The sequence below is a fragment of the Vulpes vulpes genome, chromosome 9 (genome assembly GCF_048418805.1).
Source record: "Vulpes vulpes isolate BD-2025 chromosome 9, VulVul3, whole genome shotgun sequence".
Taxonomy (NCBI): Eukaryota; Metazoa; Chordata; class Mammalia; order Carnivora; family Canidae; genus Vulpes; species Vulpes vulpes.
In genome coordinates, this window is record NC_132788.1 from 54,036,723 (window position 1) to 54,058,707 (window position 21,985).

The 21,985-nt window shown below is 41.8% G+C and overlaps 1 protein-coding gene and 1 pseudogene across 1 annotated transcript in view; one reads left to right on the forward strand and one right to left on the reverse strand.

Annotated features, from left to right (window-relative positions):
* TXNRD3 (thioredoxin reductase 3) overlaps positions 1-10,233 on the reverse strand; it is a 51,599-nt gene extending 41,366 nt beyond the window's left edge. The window contains exon 1 of the mRNA XM_072720127.1: positions 9,871-10,233. Coding sequence (XP_072576228.1) covers positions 9,871-10,026 — 156 coding nt within the window. The 5' untranslated portion in view covers positions 10,027-10,233. The remainder of the gene's footprint in view (positions 1-9,870) is intronic.
* Positions 10,234-12,207: 1,974 nt separating this feature from the next.
* LOC112914518 (tRNA wybutosine-synthesizing protein 5-like) lies at positions 12,208-14,693 on the forward strand (annotated as a pseudogene).
* The last annotated feature ends 7,292 nt before the right edge of the window (positions 14,694-21,985 follow it).

Consider the following 21,985-nt stretch of genomic DNA (forward strand, 5'->3'; position numbering starts at 1 on the left):
CTGAGCTCTCCCTCTCTAATAAATTTTTTTAATCATAAAAAAAGAAAGCCACAGAGAGGGAGGAGTCAGTATCTGGAGTTGCTCTAATATCCCACCTAAAATGGCCTGGTTCCAATTAAAAAAAAAAAAAACCTACTAGGTACTTCAAAGAAACAGGAAAGTGGATCCATCGACAAGAAGAAAAGCAGGCAAGAGAAAGCCTTTGAGAAGGCCCACATGTCGTAGTAACTATACAAAGCAGCCATGACAAATATGTTCAAAGAATTAAATAAAATTATGTTAAGGAGATGAAGAAAGGTAACAGAAATTATTTTTTAAAAATCAAATGGAAATTATAGAGTTGGAAAGCACAATAACTAAAATGAAAAGTTCACGAGAGTGCTTCAACAGTAGATTTAAACTGGCAGAAGAAAGAATTAGCACACTTGAGGATAGATTAATGGATAGTGTGCAACCTGATGCCACAGAGAAAAAAAGACTGAGGAAAAATGGACAGTCTCAGAGAAATATGGGACACTACTAAGCATGTCAACATATAGTGTGAATATGAGAAAAAGGAAAGAGAATAAGGGGGAAGAAATTTTTTTGAAGAAATGTCAAAAATGTCCCACATTTGATGAAAAGCAGTAATCTACATATCCAAGAAGCTCAACACTCTTGTAGTAAGATAACTTAATAGGAGCTCTGGAAACTGGTCAAAGATCTATAACAATGAAGTACATGACCAACGAAGAAAATGCCACATTTAAAATATTAGAAAATTCTGTGACATTTTTAATGGCCCTTACCTCACCCACTCTTTGATGCTCCAAGGCACCGTAAGGGTTGAGCAGCAGTTTGGACCCCAGTTCCCTTCCACAAAACAGAAAGAGCACAGAGACCAAATTTGCAGTGTTCTAAACTGAGGGCTGCCTGAGGGACTTGTCTCTGTGATGTCTAACACAGACTATACAGATAGCCAAAAGTGGCTGGGACCTTAGACTCAGCGAAGCCAGGAGAAACTGTGGGCATGGCTCGTGAAAACTGAAAATGGACTTCAAATCTGCAAGCAATTACAGGTAGAAGAATAAAACATAACAGCTAAGGTCCCAAGAAGAAGCAAGGGAGAAATCCTTAAGGAATTTATTAACACACTTGAAAACAGCCCTGTATACAGGAAAACTGAACCTCAAACCTTCATGCTATGCTGATTAGTGAAATTCTTCCCCAGCATGAAGCCAGTCTACAAAGACTATGAGAGGTAGATGTTTTATATGCTGAATTTTCAAAAAAAGAACATATGCATATAAAGAAATAAAAGAACATGGCCCTTTCAAAGGAAAAAATAAATCTCCAAATACAGTCTTCAGATTTACTAGACAAAGAGTGTAAAAAGACTATTTTAAATACACTCAAAGAAGAAAATACAAAGAGCTAAAGGAAATCAGGAAAATGATATAGAAACAAAATAATATTATCAACAAAAAGATAGAAATAACCACATAAGAACTCTAAAACTGAAAAATACAATAACTGAATTGAAGAATTCACTACAGTGGTTGAATGGAAAACTCCCACCAGGCCAGTGAAATCTGAACCAGTGAATCTGAAGACAGGAAATTTGAAATTATTGAGTCTGAGGCACAAAAGGAAAAAAAAAAAAACAAAGAAAAATGAACACAGAATATGAGATTTGAGGAACATCATAAAGTAGTACAACATATATACATTATGGGAGTTCAAGAAGAAAAGATCGTAGAGCTTATCTGAAGAAATCATGGCCAAAAACTCCCCAAATTTGAGGAAAGATGTGGACATGCAAGCACAATAAGCTCAAAAAAGTCCAAGAAGGAAAAACCCCAAGAGACCCACACCAAGACACAGTCATCAAACCACTGACAGAACAACCAGACAAAAGGCTGATACGGAACCAAACAACTGGAAGAACACTACAGACTGAATGGACTTCATAGACGTATTACGAACACTATCCAACGTAAGCAGAATACACATCTCTAGTACACATGGAACATTTTCCAGGACAGCCCATATAGTAGGCCACAAAATAAGTCTTAATCAAAAAATAAAATCAGGGCACCTGGGTGGCTCAGTCAGTCGGTTAAGCCTTTGCCTTCGCCTCAGGTCATGATCCTAGGGTCCTGGGGTCCAGTCTTGCATCAGGCTCCCTGCTCAGCAGGGAGTCAGCTTTTCCTTCTCCCTATGCCCTTCCCCACTGCTTGTGTGCTCTCGCTCTCTTGCTTTCTCTCAGATAAATAAAGTATTTTTAAAAAATAAAAAAATAGGGAGCCTGGGTGGTTCAGCAGTCAAGGGTCTGCCTTCAGCTTAGAGCATGATCCCATGGCCTGGGATTGAGTCCCACATCAGGCTCCTTGCGGGGAGCCTGCTTCTCCCTTTGCCTATGTCTCTGCCTCTCTCTGTGTCTCTCATGAACAAATAAATGAATAAAATCTTTTTAAAAAATAAAATAAATAAAAATAAAATCATAAAAAGTATCATTTTTGATCATAGTAGAATGAAACTAAAACTAAAAATCAATAGCAGAAAGAAAACTAGGAAATCTACAAACACGTGGAAATTAAACAACACACTTAAACAACCGGTTAATGAGAAAGTCACAAGGGAAATTAGAGAATATCTTGACAAAGGAAAATAAAACATACTAAACAAAACATACCAAAATTCATGAAATGCAGTGAAAGTAGTGATTAAAGGAAAATCAATAATGTAAATGGTTATATTAAAAAAGAGGAAAGATCTTAAATCAATAACCTAACTTCACACCTTACAGAACTAGAAAGAGCACATAACTTAAAATTAGCAAAAGAAAGGAAATGACATAAAGATTATAGCAGAGATAGAAAACAATAGAGAAAATCAACAAAACCAAGTTGGTTCTTCCAGAAGATCTACAAAATTGACATAATTTGAGCTATACTAAAAAAAAAAAGCAGAGAAGACTCAAATAAATAACATCAGAATTGAAAGTGGGACCATTACTACTGTTTTTACAGAAAGAAATGCATCACAAGAGAGTACAATGAACAACTGTATACTAACAAATTGGATCATAAATGAAATTTGTTAATTCCTAGAAACACACAACCTGCTAAGACTGAATCACGAATAAATGTGAATAGACCTGGAATTAGTACGGAGACTGATTCTGTAATCAAAAGCCTCTCAACAAAGAAAAGCCCAGAACTAGATGGCTTCACTAGTGAATTCTAGCAAACATACAAAGAATAAACATCTATCCTCTTCAAACTCTCCCAAAAAATTGAAGAGGGTACATTTCTAAACTCGTCCTCTAAGGCCACAATTATTCTGATACCAAAGCCAGACAAAGATACGACAAGAAAACTACAGATCAACCACAGACCCTGATGGATAGTGACACAAATATCCTCAATAAAATGCTAGCAATACAAAATCAACAGTATATTTAAAAGATTATATAACATGATCAAGTGGGATTTATTCCTAGAATGTAGATGGTTCAACATATAAACACAGATCAATTAGCAAAACACCATATATAAACACACCATATTAGCAGAATGAAAGGAAAAAAAAAACTACATGATCATCTCAATGAATGCATATAAAGCATTTAAGAAAATTCAACGTTTTTATGATAAAAACTCAAAAAACTAAGAATAAAAGAAAACTACCCCAACATACTAAAGATCATATATGAAAAGCCCACAGATATCATATTTTATAGCGAAAGACTGAAAGCATTTCCTCTGAGAGCAGGAACAAAACAAGGATGCCCCCTTTCACCTTTTCACCATTTCTATTCAACATAGTACTGGAATTCCAAGTTAGAAAAATAAGGCAAGAAAAAGAAATAAAAGGCATCAAAGAAGTAAAACTTTCTCTGTTCACTGATTACATTTGATGTGTATAAAACCCTAATGATTGTACCATAAAAACCCTATTAATAAACAAATTCAGCAAAGTTGTAGGATATGAAATCAACACAGAGTTGTTTTTCTATATATTAACGATAAACACTGTAAAAAATTCCACTTGCAATAGCATAAAGAAGCATACTTAGTAATAAACTTAGGGAAAAAAAAGGAATAAACTCAGGAAGGAGACAAAGACTCCTACACTAAAGACTACAAGTTATTAAAAGAATTAAAGACACCTATAAATGGAAACCCCATGTTCATGGACTACCAAAAACAAATTTTGCAAAAATTGGCAAGTCCATTCTAAAATGCATATGGAAAAAAATGCATATGGAACTTCACGAGTATCTTGAAGAGTCAAAAAAAAAAAAAAAAAAAACCTTGAAAAAACAAAGTTGGAGGTTGACACTTTCTGATTTCAGAAACTGTTACAAAGCCAGAGTAACCAAAACAGTGTGGTGCTGGCATAAGGACAGACATAAAGATCAATAGAAGAGAACAGAAACTACAGAAATAAAGTTTCATATATAATAACCTCAAATGATTTTTTGACAAGGGTGCTGAGACCATTTAATGGGGAAAGGACAGTCTTTTCAACAAATGGTGCTGAGAAAACTGGACAGATGGACAACATGCAAAAGAATGAAATTGGGACCCTTCATACCACATACAAAATTAACTCAAAATGGATCAAAACCATAAATTTAAGAGTTAACACTATAAAACTCTTAGAATAAAACATAGGGCAAATGCTTTACAGCATTGGTTCTTTGGATAGATCACTAAAGGCACAGGTAACATAAAACAGACAAGTTGGACCTCAAGAAAATTAAAAACTTCTGTGCATCAAAGGACACTATCAACTGAGTAAAAACCCTAGAACTGGAGAGTTCTACTTGCAAATCACATATCTTACAAGGGATTGTAGAATATCCTTCTAGGATCCCTAAAAGTCAACAACAGAAAATAAGCCAATTTTAAAAACTGACAAAGCACTTGAATTGACATTTCTGCAAAGATATCAACCATTAATTAACAAATGACCAATGAAGACATGAAAACAGTCAACATCACTAGCCATCAGGGAATGCAAATCAAAACCACAATAAGATGCCATTTCATATCCATTAAGATAACTACTATCAAAACAAAACAAAACAAAAAAACTCAGAAAATAACAAGTGTTGGTGAGGATTTGGAGAAATTGGAAACTTCATGCACTGTTGGTGGAAAAATGAAATGGTGTAGCCACTACAGAAAACAGTACGGTGGTCCCTCAAAAAATTAAAAATATGGAGCTACCACATATATGATCCAGCAATTCCCACCTCTGGGTATATCCAAAGAATTCAAAGGAGGGACTCAAACATATGTTTGTACTCCCATGTTCACAACAGCAACATTCACAAAGGCCAAAAGGTAGAAGGGACCCAGGTATCCATCAGTGGATGAACTGACATACAACATGTGGTAAATACACACATACAATGGAATATTATTCAAGAAAGAAATTCTGACACAGGCCACAACAGGCATGAACTGTGATCACTGTGCTCAGTGACATAAGCAAGTCACAAGTGATTCTACTTATATAAGGTAATGAGATTAATCAAATTCATAGAGAGAGAAGGCAGAATGGTTTCCAGGGCTTGATGGGAGAGGGATTGAGGAACTCAGTGGGGGATGATTAAAGAGGGCAGGAATGGTTGCACAACAATGGTTAAAATAGTCAAGTTTATGTTCTATATATTTTACTACCCCCAAAAGGCCAACAACAAATGTGTAAAACATTAATACACAAACATATGCATTCAGGGCTGGGGAAACATGGCTTAAAGTTAACATGGGGAAAGGGTTTAAAAACTCAGGGTAGTTTCTCCACTGTACTTTGAGCCACTACCTTGTATCTGACTTGAACGGTAACTTCCTGACTAGTCTAGCAGTTTCCACACTTAGTTGTATCTTCACATCACTGCCAGATTTCAAATTACAGACTTTTCTTCACATCTCTTCTCAAAAGTCTCAGATGACTCTGCCTATATCAAGTCCACACTTACCAGTGAGCATTTTAAAGTCTTGTCAATACCACTTTGAAAATAAATTTCCAGCTGTTTTCCAATTTACTCTCCTGATTTTTTAAAAATTTTATTTATTTCTGAGAATACACAGAGAGGAAAGAGAGAAGCAGAGACACAGGCAGAGGGAGAAGCAGGCTCCATGCAAGGAGCCTGATGTGGGACTCGATCCCGGGTCTCCAGGATCAGGCCCTGGGCCCAAGGCGGCGCTAAACTGCTGAGCCACCTGGGCTGCCCACTCTCCTGATTTCTATCGTATTTCCTCTGTCCAGCCACACTATTTTCATTTCATCATCTCCTAGTTTTGCTTATACTAATTCCTTAGCTAGATTTTTTCTTAACTATAGATATTCAATGTATCCCTCAAGGAACAGCTTAAACAGTTTACCCGGAAATTTTCTGATCCCCCACAGAAGCAATTATCTTTGTCTCTCATTCCCATAGCCCTTCCCTTCTATAGGCACTTCTTCCAGGACAAGACAGCTAGTTGATTACTGCTCACTGGACTATGCGTTCTTGGGAAGAAAGACAACAGTTTATTCATTTTCTTGTCCCTACAACACTGGGCCCCCATAACACTTATTGAGTGATATTAGTGGCCCAGTCAAGGTACAGAACTCTCAACTGGACTCTGTGCAGGTAGGGACAGATGTGGAATATGGTGTTCAATTTGGGGTGATACATCTGGAAGGTTCAGTCAAGCTATTACACAATCAAATTAATGAAGTATCATGTGTGCATATAGATGATATGAGTACATAAAGTGGACTACTTGGCCAGACAAGGGAAAATACTAAAAGATCTGCCATCCAAGAAGCAGGATTCTTAACTCTACACACTGGAGTAACTAACACTCAACTCCAAAACTGAGTAAATGTTTCAGAGAGACAAATTTTGCCTCAGTTTAAAACAAAAAATTATAATAATTGGAGCTGTCCAATTATGTAATGGGGCTGAAACTAGTGGCCACATTATTGGAAGTATTGACAAAACACAGAGTGGAGGATCATTTGTTCTAAGATTTTCTGCATCAGCAAAGGTTTAACTAGAATGATCTAAGCCCATTTATTAATTCAGTGCACATTACATGCCTGACACTGTTCTAGGCTCCAGCAATATAGCAGTAGACAAGCACAGTCCTGCTCTCTTGGCCCTTTTATAAGCTCCATAGGATAAAAGAAGGAGGAGGAGGAGGAAGGAGGAAGGAGAAGAAGAAGAAGAAGAGGAGGAGGAGGAGGAGGAGGAGGAGGAGGAGGAGGAAAGCAGCACCTGGAAACAGACCAATGCATATATAAGAACTGGATGGTTGATGAGTGAGCATTCAAAGTAGCACAGAATGGGTGGATTCTCCAACAAATGAAGCAGAGGTAACTAATGAGTTATAAAGAAAAAAAAACCAAAAAACTGGCTCCGCACTCACACCATCAGCATCAAGTACAGGTGGAATAAAGAAGGTGAGTGTGAAAAGCACAATCTAAAACTTTCAGGACCTAAAACAGGAGAGTATCTCCACAGAAACAGTTTCTTAAATGTGATGTAAAAAGCACAAGCTATCAAAGGAAAAAATAAGTGACAGACTCAACTACATTAAACTTGGCAAATTTCAGTTAGTAAAAAGATCCCATAATCAGAGTGAAAAGAAAAGCCTAATCTGGAAGATTATATATATATATATATATATATATATATATATATATATATATATCTCCAAGGATTAGTATACAAACTATACAAAGAACACCTACAAATCAGCACAAATTTAAAAATGTAATAGAGAAATAAGCAAAAGATGTGAACGTTTCATAGACGAGGAAACCCAAAGGACCTATAAACACAAGAGAATATGTTCAACTTCCTCAGGGAAATGCAAAATTAAAGCCACAGTAAACTACTATTTCATAACTGCCAGAATGGCAATAATTAAATGTATCAACTGTTGGCAAGCAAGCAGAGCAAAAGGAACTGTTATGCACTGCCAGTGGGAGAGTAAATTGGTATAATCATTTGGAAAAAAGTCTTGGCATCACTTAGGTAATGTAGAAATCATGCATCCTCTATGGCCCAGCAATTCAGCTTCAAGAAATCTCCTCTAAGATAAGTGTTACTTACATGCACTGGAAGATATGTGCAAGAAAAGGCACAGCTGTATTGTTTTCAAATACAAAATACTAGACACAGCACAACCAATAAACTGTGTTATGACTCATCCTAGCGATTACAGGTATGAAAATTAACAAACCACAGCTACAGGTACCAACATGCAGGAATCTCTAAAACATAATTCTTGAGAAAAAATGCAAAATAATACATATGTATGATTGTACTTACATAAAGTACCAAAACAAGCCAAAAGAACAAAATATCATTTAAGGACATACATGTATCTGATAAAACTGTAAAGAAAAGCAAGGAATTTTGGATAGTGGTTAAACCTGGGGGGAGGGAGGAGTATGCAACATGAATATCAATAAGGGAAAACCTCACTAAAATGTAGTTGGGAGATTTATCAGGGATAGCTCTCGTGCCCTATCATGCTCTTCAACTGCAAACCCAACAAGGAAGAGAAGGTCCTTGCTCAGATACTACTTCACTACCCCAGCAGAAAGGAGAATGGCTTATCTCCTCCCCCAGGGAACAGCCCCGCAACAAGAGACTGTCGTAACACAGCCAGTGAAGCGCCATGATGCTGGGAGCCCCCAGTTTACTCCAATGGCCTCTGTCTATAACAGCCCTCCCAGCACCACCACCCACTTCCTCTATAAAACAGCATCCCTGTCTTCTGTTCAGCAGACATCCTATGGTTTTGCCTCTGGTTTTATAGTAGTTTGCTTGTCCTGGATTATAATTCTCTGCTATTCCTGAATAAACTCATTTTGCTGGTGAGATAACGGGCAGTTTTATTTTTCAAGGTCGTGGGGAGAGGCTTCCAAGGTTTCCAAAATGCTGGTGTTTTATTTATTATTCTTTAAGATGTATATGCATGACATACATGTTTTCTAAAACAATGTACAGGGCAATGTAAACTTGAAAATAAGTCTGGAAAACACAGCCTATAATGTGACAAGCCTAACCGGATAAGGTCATGTTTTTGCATGTTCCATGTATCGTTATTTCAACTTTCCATAATGTACAGTTCAAAATAGTGAAAGTCCCTATCATGCAGACGGGTTTGTCTTCCGACGGTTCGTCTCTAACCGGGTCACTGTTTCCACCAAGATCGAATGTGTCCGTGAAGTGACGCTGTTTTCCCGGCAGCCCCAAAGTCAAGGCAGTGCGCAAGGCAGCCCACGTCACCCATCGCGGTGCCGTCCTCCGAGGCGGAGCCACCAGCGCCCCCGGGGTCACCCCGGCAGGGTCACTCAGGCGGGAGGCGGGATCTGAATCCCGGTCTAGTTTCCTCTCAGGTCGTGGCCTCTCCTCACACCATCCTTCTTCTTCCTCTTTTTTAAAGATTTTATTTACTTATTCATGAGAGGCAGAGACACAGGCAGAGGGAGAAGCAGGCTCCACGCAGGGAGCCCGACGCGGGACTCGATCCCGGGTCTCCAGGGTCAGGCCCCGGGCCACAGGCGGCGCTAAACCGCTGCGCCACCCGGGCGCCCTCGCACCATCCTTCTACCAGGCAAAACCCTTCTGGAAATACCTCTGATCTCTCCAAATAAACTCCTCGAGAGCCGGAAGGAGGACCCGGCGGCCAGCGCCAAGGCCGAGGCCCCAGAGCAGGTGCGCGGAGCCAGGAGGCGGGCAGCGGCGGGGCCAGTCCCGGCGCCGGGTCACCCCCTCCCCGCACGCGGCCCCAGCGGCCGGGAGGGAGGAGCTCTCGGGCCCCCGCCCCCGCCCGGCCGCGCCCCGCCCCCGGCCGGCCCCGCGCCGCCTACCCGCGTGCTGTGCGGGCAGTAGCTCTTGCTGAAGATCATCACTCGGTTGCCCTCGATGAGGCCCAGGAGGCGGCGCCGCAGCGCCTCGCGAGCCGCGGAGGCGCGGCCGGCCCCGGGGGACGACAGGCGGGCCCGGCGGCCTGGCGGCGAAGACATCGGCGCGGCGCGGACGCTGCCCAGGCGGCGGTTGGGGCCTCCGCCCACCTTCGCTGGCTCCGGCGACGTGCGCGCCCGCGGCGGCGGCGGGGGCGGCGGCTGCGCCAGGGCCTCGGTGTCGCTCCCGGCCTGGCCGGGCCCGTTCAGGGACCGAGAGGCGGGCGGCAGCGCCGGGACCGGGCCTGGTGGGCGGAGCAGCAGCACCCAACAGGCCCGGTACCCACCGCCAGGCGGCCGCTGCGCTGCGCTGCGCCGCGCGCCCCGCCCCGCCCCGCCCCCCCGAGACGCGACGCCCCGCCCCGCCCCCGCGACGCCCCGCCCCGCCCCCGCGACCTCTGCCGTTCCCGGCCTCGGAGGGCGGGGGCTGGGGCGGTCGCTGCCCTTCGCAGGAAGGTGGGTGTGGACCTGCGTCCTTATATCCGTCCTGTGCACTCGTCCTGGGATGGAGCAGCCTCCGTGAGGCGGCCGCGGACTGCCCCCTTGGAGGACTCTCCACGCCTAGTGACTCCGCCAGCGCCCGCGGTGACGGCAGGTGTCTTCATCTTCCTGAATACGTACAGATGCCCGGGTGGCTCAGGCGTGGTCTCGGGGTCCTAGGATGGAGTCCCACGGTGGGCCCCCAGGAAGTCTGCCTCTCTCTGTGTGTCTCTCGTGAATGAATAAATGGAATCTTTTGTAAAAGACTGAACAAATAAAGCCATCTTTAGGAAAGATGGTTATTTATTTTTACTTTAGGTTTCTTCTTTAATTCCAGTTACTCAATACACAGTGTTCTATTAGTTTCAGGTGTATGATACAGTGGTTCAACACTTCATTAACCACCTTGTTAAAAAAAAAAAAAAAACCGCCCCGTGTTCATCTATTTACCCATCCCCACACCTTTCCTCTGGGGCTATCAGTGTGTTCCCTAAAGAGTCTGTTTCTTGGCTTGTCTCTCTCTCTCTTATTTTCCTCTGTTCATTTGTTGTGTTTCCTGGATTCCACATATAAGTGAGATCATATGATATATGTCTCTCTGACTGACTTATTTCACTTAGCATTATATCCTCTGGGTCCATACATGTTGTTGCAAATAGCCAGATTTCATACTTTTCATGGATGAATAATATTCTATTGTGTGTATATACCACATCTTCTTTACCCATTCATCAGCCAGTGGACACGGGCTGCTTCCATAGCTATCATAAATAATGCTGCTATAAACATAGGTGTGTATATATCCATTTGAATTAGTGTTTTTGTATTCTTTGGGTAGTGTGATTGCTGGATCATACATTATGATCTATTTTTAACTTTTTGAGGAACCTCCTCAAACTCTTTTCCGCAGTGGCTGCACCAGTTTGCATTTCCACCAACAGTGCACAAGGGTTGCTGTTTCTCCATATCCTCATTAATACCTGTTGTTTCTGTGTTGATTTTTTAGCCGTTTGGACAGGTGTGAGGTGATAGCTCATTGTGGTTTTGATTTGTGTTTCCCTCATGAAAAGTGATGATGAGCATCTTTTTTTTTTTAAGATTTTATTCATTTATTCATGAGAGACACAGAGGCAGAGACACAGGCAGAAGGAGAAGCAGGCTCCCTGTGGAGAGCCCAATGCGGGACTCGATCCCAGGACCCCAGGATCACGCCTCAACCACTGAGCCACCCAGGCGTCCCGCTGAACATCTTTTCATGTGTCTGTTGGCCAAGATGGTTATTCTTTTTACCTTTATATTTCACAACTAAATAAAAATACCACGTTTCCTATTGCAACACAGTTTTTTAAAAAAGATTTTATTTATTTATTTAGAGAGAGCACAAGCAGGGGTAGGGAGGGGCAGAGGGAGACAATCTCGGGCAGACTCTGCACTGAGCTTGAGGCCCGATGCAGGGCTCAGTCCCACGACTCTGAGATCATGACTGAGCCAAAATCAAGAGTTGGATGCTCAACCAACTGAACCATCCAGGTGCCCCACAACACAGTTTTAAGGGAAGTTTCCTAGCTTGGTACCCCATAGTCCCTACTATGCAGAATTCTGGAGGCACCTCTGTACCAGAACAGGAATCCAGTATTTATCATTTGAGTGGGTGGAAGATCTCAGGGCTGAACTTGGTCACTGTGGCCTACAGCCACCTGCACTGCAATGAACGAATGAAACCCCAATGAATGAATCCCAGCAGGCTTTCCTGGTCCCTGTCAGATGTCATCGCCCAACACTGCCTTGGCTCATGGTGCTTTGGCCGCACTGGCTTTCTACCTGGGCCTCAGGTAAGTCAAATCCATTTCTGCCTTAGGGTCTTTGCATTTTCTGCCTCCTCAGCCTAGTGTGTTCTCCTCTCCCAGCCAATCTAGTTCCCTCTTGTCAACAGCCTTGGCTTAAATGGTAGCCTCATACAGAACATTTAGTGTCCATTGACAGTGAAGTAGCCTCCTGTATGCTCCATCACACTGTACATATTTCTAGTTCCTTCATTACATATTTGTTATTATTTGTGATTATATTCCATAGTTACAACCAGGAAACCGTACTCCTTTGTTGCCTGTGCCCCCTCCCCTGTCGCCACCACCAGCATGTAAGCTCCATAAGGAAAGGACCTCAGCACTCTAGCTCGTGGCTCTATCCCCAGAGCCCATTGCTGCACTTTGCTTGCAGTAGGCACACACGAATGAATGAATGAATGAATGAATGAATGAATGAGTGAATCAAGCATGTCACAAATTGCCAGTGCATATATGACCATCATTTGTTTCCCCTCTTGTCCCCGTGTGACAGGCTGGACCTCAAATCCCTTTCCTTCCCTCCCTATTCATCCAGAGAGCCCTAAATCTGGGAGATGGGGCATAGACCACCCCATTCAGGGGCTGCCCAGGAGCTGTGTAGCTATTTCACTCCTTTGCTCCACAAGCATCTACTGAATATTTAGGGCTCTTCTCTGTGTTAGGGAATGAGGAAGTGGATGGCAATGTCTGTCCTCAGAACATTTCAGAAAGAGGTGTCAGAAATGAGGGGCACACATGGGGAAGTCATTCTAAAGAGAGGAATATACTTTAGCTGAATCCGGTGAACTGAAGAGTAGGTTGCCCAGACAATGAGTTGGAAGAGGATCCAGACAGGGGGAGGCAGGCCAACTGACACACGGAAGCAGGCACAGCCCAGGCTTTTTGGGGAAATGCTGGAGGATCCATACGTGGGCAGAGCTAAGGTGAAAATTCATGCTGATGAAGTGAGCAGGGACCAGATGGCTAAGACCCAGTTGCCTTACTGTTCCGAGACTCTCCGGGAAGAAAAGGAAAACAAAGAACGATTTCAGGCAGGAAACAGCTGGCTGCCCTGTCAGCCTGAGCAAAGATTAAAGTGTGGAGTATGGAAATTCATCAAGGGAAGCCTCACTACAATGGAGTGAGGAGGCCCGTAGGGGAGCTCCAGTGCCCAACCACTGGTATTCCATTGCAGACCCAACCAGGTATCATGCAAGTCCATTACTGCTTTAGCCACTACTTTAATATCCCAGCAGAAGAAAGAAAGGTTTTCCTCCTGCCCCAACAGCAGCCAGACAGTGAGAAGCTGTCATAGCTCAGCCAGTGAAGAGCCATTAGCCTCAGCCCTCGCCTTTTGTTCTAGGGACTTGCCAACGGTTTTGTCTATAGCTTGATTATCCCAAACTGTAATTCTCTGCTATTCCCAAATAAGCCCATTTTTGCTGATAACTAGCAGTTTTATTTTTGAGGTCAACAAGAAAAAATGAAGAAGAAACAAAACACCAAGAGGGATATCTCTTTCTTCTTCCTATTTAATGTAAATTATTAGTGCCTTCTCTCTACCTCTTAATTTTGCTGTAATGTTGTCTATTTTACTTATCTTTTTCAAAGAAAGTTTTAAATTGGTGAGAAACCATCGCCTGGCAGCATCTCCCAGTACCCCAGCTTGAGGGCGTTTTGCAGGATCAGTTTATGCAGCAGCTCTACCTGCAGAACTTTACCTTTTGATAAGTTGGTTCAGAGGGCAGCTGAAGAAAAGCATGAAGAATTCTTTATTTCAAAGAATGAGAAGTACTACTTATGGTCACTTGGAGAAGACCCTAGAAATGATGTTGCAGATATCAGAAAGCAGTTTCCTTTACTGGAAGGAGATATCAAGTTTCCAAAATTTTTCGGAGAGGAGCAATTCTTTTCCAGTGTTTTTCGAATTAGCTTGCCAGGATTACAGCTTTGGACCCACCATGATGTAATGGATAACTTCTTAATACAAGTCACAGGAAAAAAGCGTGTTGTACTATTCAGTCCTTGAGATGCCCAGTCTTTAATATTTATCAGGTACTAAATCAGAAGTCCTGGATATAGATAACCCAAACTTAGCTAAATATCCACTGTTTTCCAAGGCTAGAAGGTATGAATGTTCCTTTAAAGCTAGAGATGTATTATTCATTCCTGCTTTATAGTTCCATAACGTAATTTCTGATGTTTGGAGTGAGAGTGAATGTCTTTTGGAAGCACCTTCCATCTGAATGCTATGATAAAACAGATACCTATGGAAACAAAGATCCTACAGCAGCATCAAGAGCTGCACAAATTTTGGACAGAGCTTTAAAAACACTGGCTGAATTACCAGAGGAATACAGGGACTTCTATGCATGGTGAATGGTCTTACACATTCAAGATGAGGCCTATAGGAAAAACTTGGAGTAAATAATGAAGCGAAGGCAATGAATATAAACTTTTAAATACAATTAAGTTCAAATATTGGAAAAGTATAACATATAAATTATTTTTTAGAAGATTATTTCTTAAAATAGGATAGAAATCTCAGACTTATGGATTAAATAAATAGGAATTTGGTATTTATGGTTTCTATTTTAAAAAAAGAAAGTTGGGATCCCTGGGTGGCTCAGCGGTTTGGCGCCTGCCTTTGGCCCCGGCGCGATCCTGGGGTCCCGGGATTGAGTCCCACGTCCGGCTCCCGGCATGGAGCCTGCTTCTCCCTCCTCCTGTGTCTCTGCCTCTTTCTCTCTCTCTATCACAAATAAAAATAAATAAATAAATCTTTAAAAAAAAGTTTTAAATTTTATAAATTAAATTCACTTTTTTGTTTCTTAATTCATTAATTCCCTGCTTTTACTTCTGTTTTATAGGAGTTCATTTTTCATTTTTTCCTATTCCTTAACTTATACATTTAATTCTTTTATTTCTCTTATTTCTTTTTTTAATTTTAACTTTGTTAAAATAATATATGCTTTTCCCCCACAAAAAAATTCAAGCAACACATAAAAGTAATAAGAATAAAACAAAAATAAATGATGAGAATCATACCAAAGTAGAGTAAAAAAAATTATTTGTAGTGTGTCATGACCATCATTCCAGATATCTCTGTAAACATTTAAACACATAGAAGTAAAAAAAAAAAAAAAAAAAAACACACATAGAAGTATATATAGAGAGATAATTTTTAATGATTGTTATGTTAATTTTAAGGTAAAATGTAAACAAGAATTTTTTAAAAAGCTAAATTTTTTTTAGGAATTATTTTTTCAGATATTTCCAGAGTTTGTTTTTCAGAGAAGGCATTAGTTTCTCAAAGATCCCTTTAAAGAAGAATGATCATGAACATACAAGTCATTAATTTCTAACAAGTTCCTACTTTCAACTGTATGTTTTTACTGACTGGTACGAAAAATGAAGAAATGGAAGCACTTACATTCTCTGCTACCTCTCTGTCTTCTTGCCCATGAAATCTATGAATGATATTATTTTTATGTTGTTGGGCTTTATGACATTTGTATTCTATGTGGTAGCTCTACCTCTCACAACTCAATCTTTTTTATTTAAGTGGATTTGATGTTAAGTATTGATCTTCTTGCCTTCTTTTCTGTATTCCTGAATTTTATTTTTTTATTTTTATTTTTATTTTTGTATTCCTGAATTTTAGAATTGTAATCACTTCTTCATTGTTGGTTTTGAATTATTCCAAGTAATTCTTTTTTTCCAAAAAAGATCATGGTTGCTGTCTGTCCTGAGTGTTTACATGCTAAAGAACGTCTGCCTGTTACCTACATCCATGAACAATTCAGCTAGCTCTAAAAGTCTTTTTTTTTTTTTTAGCTCTAAAAGTCTTGAGCTTTCCTCCCCCCTAAACTTTGTAGATTTTTGCTATCTTCAGGAATGAAGTATGGGTTGCAGAAAATTCTGAGAACAGCGGTTTCCTTCTTGTATAATGTATTAGTTCTTATTTCTTCAGAACAAACAACCCCCAAAACTGAGCACGTGAAAGCAACATATACTTATTACCTCACAGTTTCTGTGGGTCAGAAATCTGGGAACCGATCAGCTGGATGATTCTGGGTCAGGGTGTCTGTGAAATTGCAATCCATCTATTGGCTGCAGCTGAAGAATCTGCTTATTCACTCATGCGGTTGTTGTCAAGATTCATTTCCTCACCGCAAGGGCCTCTCTAGAGGTTTCTTGAATGTCTAATGGGAGGTGACTTCCTTAGAATGAGTAATTTAAAGACAAAGAAAAAGAGTACACATGCACCCAAGCTTGAAGCCACATCTTTTTATAACCTAACCTCAGAAGTGACATTCCATCATGGCTGCCATATTCTATTTTCTAGAAAGGAGTCGCTAAATCCAGCCCATGCTCATGGGAAGGGAATTTAGCACCATCTCTTTAAGAGAATTATATCGGTGAATTTGTGTGCATGTCTTGAAGACTACTAGTTTTTTTCTGTACAGAAACTTATCTTAAAAAGGGGGAGGGGGAAACACCTGGGTGACTTGGCAGTTGAGAGTCTGCCTTCAGCCCAGGTCGCAATCCTGGAGTGTCGGGATCAAGTCCCACATCGGTCTCCCACAGGGAGCCTACTTCTCCCTCTGCCTGTGTCTCTGCCTCCCTCTCTATGTCTATCGTGAAGAAATAAATAAAATCTTAAAAAAAAAAAGAAGAAGAAGAAAAGGAAATATTATCCAGCTATGTCTTGCTGTGTTCTTTTGAGCTGCAAATCTGGGTATTTTCTTTTATTACATCTTTAGATATCGTTTCCATTTTATTCATTGACTTTCTTTATTCAGAGAATTATGTTTGGTTTCCTTTGCTTTCACATTTATCTCTATAATTATTGTTATAACTTTATTGTTTTTCATTAATTTCTATTAGTTTGTGTTTCTTGTAGCTTATTTACCATTTACCAAACTGTTTTCAGTCATGTTTATTCTGTATGTGTTACTTTTTTTTTAAAGACTTCATTCATGAAAGACACACAGAGAGAGGCAGAGACACAAGCAGAGGGAGAAGCAGGCTCCATGCAGGGAGCCCGACACGGGACTTGATCCCAGGACCCTGGGATCACGACCTGAGCCAAAGGCAGACGCTCAACCGCTGAGCCCCCCAGGGGTCCTCTGTATGTGTTATTTTATATACCACTACGTGTATATAGAATATATCTTCTGCTTTTAATGTGTTTTTTGTGCTCTACGTTACCTTTATTTTTATTTTTAATTTATTTTCTGGGCCCTGCCACCTTTCTTTTAATAATCTTATCACCTTCTTTGGGCTTATTATCTCTTCTTTGAAATTTTGTGCCTTTTTCTTGAGCTTCCTTTCCTTGTCTTTTAAAAAACTCATGTTTTCTCTGACTACTTTGAAATCATGGACGACTCGTGTGAATTCTGTCCTGTTGCATGATTCATCTGTGATGTGTGCTTTTCATCTACGACTTGCTCCCATGCTTTTTTCCTCATCTCTTTTTGGTAGCATTTATGCATTGATGGCGCCTCGGTGGTTGTCAAGGGTTCAGAGTGGTGATCAAATTAACAAGTCACAACCAGTGTTAGTCTAATACTGTGTTTAGAGAGCTTTACAGATGGACTCAGAACATGTTATGCAACATGCACCACCTCTGCATTTTATTGGGGATCCCAACAGCTACCCAGGTACACAGCTTATGCCCCCTTACTGTGCAGGATATGTACAGCTGCTGCTGCGGGTGAGAGACCAAATGCACACAGGCAACATTGCACGAAAGCTGCCACCTCGATTTCTCACCATTTTTAAAGATGTTATTCCAGCCCTGTAAGTGCAAGGCCTGGTGCTAACTCGCAGCTCTCCCAGGCCAGGTGTGGACCCATAGATCATGGGGAAACAGCAAAGAAAACAGACATACATTGGACACTTCATATTTATCTTACTTCTATAATTCCCAAGGAGACAGTACTGAGAGAGGAGAGGCCTGAGATCCTTTTCCCAGGTAGGCCAAGGGCAATCCAAGTCCAATGTTATCCATTTACTCAGAGGACCTTGCAGGTGCCTTTCTAAGTATTACTTCTCTTTCTATAGAATTGTTTTTCTGCTGAAAAATACTCTCCATAGGAAGAAGCAGGGAAAGGGCTGCTCACAGCTCCAATTTAGGTTTATTGTCCTCAATACCATCCCCAACAATTTGTGCCAAATCTGTTATCTCCTTGGCCTCAATGATGCATCTAACCTTTGTTTCCAAAATTCAAGGGCTTCACAGCCAGGCCTCCATAATAGGAGCCTTTGTGTGTGTGCCATGACCAGTTACCTTTGCTGCTTCTCCCACTCTCAGCCCCTGGTGATCTCTTTGGCCAGGGGCTGGGCCCTTAAGGGCAAGTATAATTCATTCTTTTCCTGCTCCCTCACTTCCCCAGTACTGCTTGTTTTACTCTGTATCCTGCTAACGCCCTTACATCTAGTTGATCCATCAAGGCTTCATTGGATGGAGCTTTCAGAGCCATGGCACTGTTTTCAGGGAAATTCATGCTTTAGTTAAGCTCTAAAAAAATAATGTGGCTTTGGATCCCAGTTCCCATACCTACTAGTCAGTTGGCTGAGGCGCCACTCATAGGAGATTAATAACAGCTCTAACCTTAAAGTGTTGCTGCAGATTTTAAACAAGCCAGTACATGTAAAGTGTTTAGAATAGCATGTGGCATAGGGCAAGCACTCGGTAGGTATGTGATTAAAATTTCATCACTGAGGGATGCCTGGGTGCCTCACTGGTTGAGCATCTGCCTTTGGCTCAGGCCATGATCCTGGGGTCCTGGGATCGAGTCCTGCATCAGGCTCCTGCAGGGAGCCTGCTTCTCCCTCTGCCTGTGTCTCTGCCTCTCTCTGTGTGTCTCTCATGAATAACTAAATAAAATCTAAAAAAAAGGGAAATTCATCACTGATTCCTCCCAACAGCCCTCTAAAGGAGACATTATTGACTCCATCTCACAGATGAGAAAACCAAGGGTGCAGAAGAAAACAATGTTCCCAAAGCCACAAATGTAAGGGGAAGAACTGAGACTTTCATTCTTGTCATTTACCTCTGTAGCACTATGTCCAGAATTAACATTGAATTTTGTTTTGTTCTTCTGGTGAATTTTTCAGGGAGAGTAGAGAGTAAAACTGCCCCTCCTTCATCTCTAGCAGCAGTTCCTTTTTCTTCTCTTGCAACTGATGAATATAGTTTAAAACTATGAATTTTCCTCTATGTGCTGCCTTGGCAACATTCCATAGGTTTCACTCTGCTCATTCTCACTGTAATTTGTTTCTGAGTGATTTGTAATTTTTGTTTTAATTTTCTCTTTCATGCATTTTTCAGGAGGCATGTTTTAACATTTCCAAATGGATATGTTTATCACTATTAAACCTGCCCTTTGTAACAAATTTCCAGTTTTATTATATCATGGTCCAAAAATATGGCTTCTCTGATTTCTACTTTTTCGTAATTTGTTAAGATTCTCTTCATAGTTAGACAGCAATGTTTGCCAAAGCTCCTTGACTATTTGAAAAGAATGGGCATTTTCAGCATGTTGTAGACAAAATAGGAGCTTGTGATTGTGTAATTCACATCATAGCATCTTTACTTATTTCTTGATTTTTTACTATGTCAAATTATAAGAGAAGTATATTAAAAATCTTCAATATAGGGACACCTGGGTGGCTCAGTGGTTGAGCGTCTGCCTTTGGCTCAGGGCATGATCCTGGAGTCCTGGGATTGAGTCCCGCATTGGGGTCCCTGCATGGAGCCTGCTTCTCCCTCTGCCTGTGTCTCTGCCTCTCTCTCTCTCTCTCTGTATCTCATGAATAAATAAATAAAATCTTTTTTAAAAATCTGCAACATAATGATGAATTTGTCAATTATTCAATCCATTTGCTTATATAAATAAGCTTTGGACATGTGGTTGGCTCCTAAGCACTTGTCCCATCTCTTCTATATGCTGTCATTTCCAAGTGTTTGGGATATAATTGCTACTATACCACATATGGGCCATGATGGTTTTGGATAACTGAGGGATACCTTCCCCCTTGCTCTAGTTTATTTCAGAATTTTATACCTAAGCCAAGTCAAAGCCAACCACTCTCTGCCATGCTCCTAGCTGTATAGACTGGCTCAGGCATGGTCAAATGACCTCAGTTGGCCCATGAAGAGTGTAGCCCAGGATTGTGTGTGTGTGTGTGTGTGTGTGTGTGTGTGTAGTTGAAGGTAGACATACCCTTCAGACTAGATGCTAAAGAGCTCAGAGACCCAAGAGAGGAAGAAGCATGCAAGGCCTTCTGAGACCTAGGCTAAGAACCAAAACATTTTGTCCTCTGCCGCATTCTGTTGATCAAAGGGTCAGCTCATATTCAAGGGCCAGGAAATACATTGGTTGTCCTGATGGGAGTCGCTGCACAGACACATCATTGGGGGCACAGGGCCGGCGGGGGTGGGGGGGTGGGGTGGGGTGGTAAAGGGAGGGGCGGAAAGGGCTGTCTTTGTAACCAATCTATCACGGGGAAAGAAAATCAGTTTTCTGATAATAAAAATGTACCTCTTTTTCTAGGTGGGATCTCTTTTCTTTTCCACTGTGTCCTGGCCATGAATGGACCATTGCCCAGATCAGAATTCTAGGTGTTCTGTGTAGTTGAGACAGTGCTGTTTATTTCCCTAGAGCCCATATATAGAAAAGCTCTTGGACAGATCCAGAGTGGCTCCCCTGAGCTAAATGACACCACCAGAGTAGAATTCAACTCATCACCGGAGCAAAGGGTTGAAAGGGGAGACTTGCCCTCCGCCTCAACACATGGAGGCAGCAGAGGGTCAGACTGAGGCTCTCAAGGGAAGAAAGAGCTTGCCGCCCCTGTCCCCCCTACCCTCCTGGATGGAGCTGATCTTTCCAGAAGACAGCCATGGAGGTTCTGAGGGTAATGGAAGTGTCTGCTCAGGCGGAAACTTAAAATTATGCAGCTGCTCCCCTGTCTATGAATAGAGCCCTTAAGTCACCTGGGAACAGATTTGCCTTATTATCTTTTGAGTTTCCCTAAGTTAAATAAATGTAAGGCAAGTCGGCACTGCGCTGCTTCTTCTTCTTTCTTCTTCTTCTTCTTCTTCTTCTTCTTCTTCTTCTTCTTCTTCTTCTTCTTCTTCTTCGGAAAAATATATAAATGGGCCCTCACTTTCTTTGGCTTGGAAATGCCTAACCCTCCAAAGAGTCCTGAATATACACAACCATGGAAGAGATGGTGACATATTTGTGCAAGAGCCACCAGCCTGTTGGGAAAAGGTGTTTGGAATCCAGAGCTGTTCTTTTATTGGAAACAGCCGCTCTCACAGAGGCCCGCGTGCCCTCCCTGGATCCCTCTGGTCTCCCCACCACCACCAAGGAAGGGCATCAATGGGCACAAAGGGTAACTGTCTAGGAGAGAAGGGCAGAGTCTGGCAGGTGGGCTGTCCCCACCGTGCCAGCCTCAGACTCCTGCGAGGCTGGGGCCCCTCCCGCCTGTATGCATTCAAAGAGCTGTCGACCTGGAGCCAAGGTGGGAATCGCTAGCCCTGCACGGCCCTTGGGATGTACTGGACAATTTGAGCAGGAAGGTTTGAAGCCTGCGATGCAGAGTCTTCGTCAGCTGGAGCAAACGGGACGGCAGCAGCCAGCGCCGGGCTAGCTTCCCTGCCGGCGGCTGCGCTTCTGTTCCGCTCCGGTCCTCGGTGCCTCCTC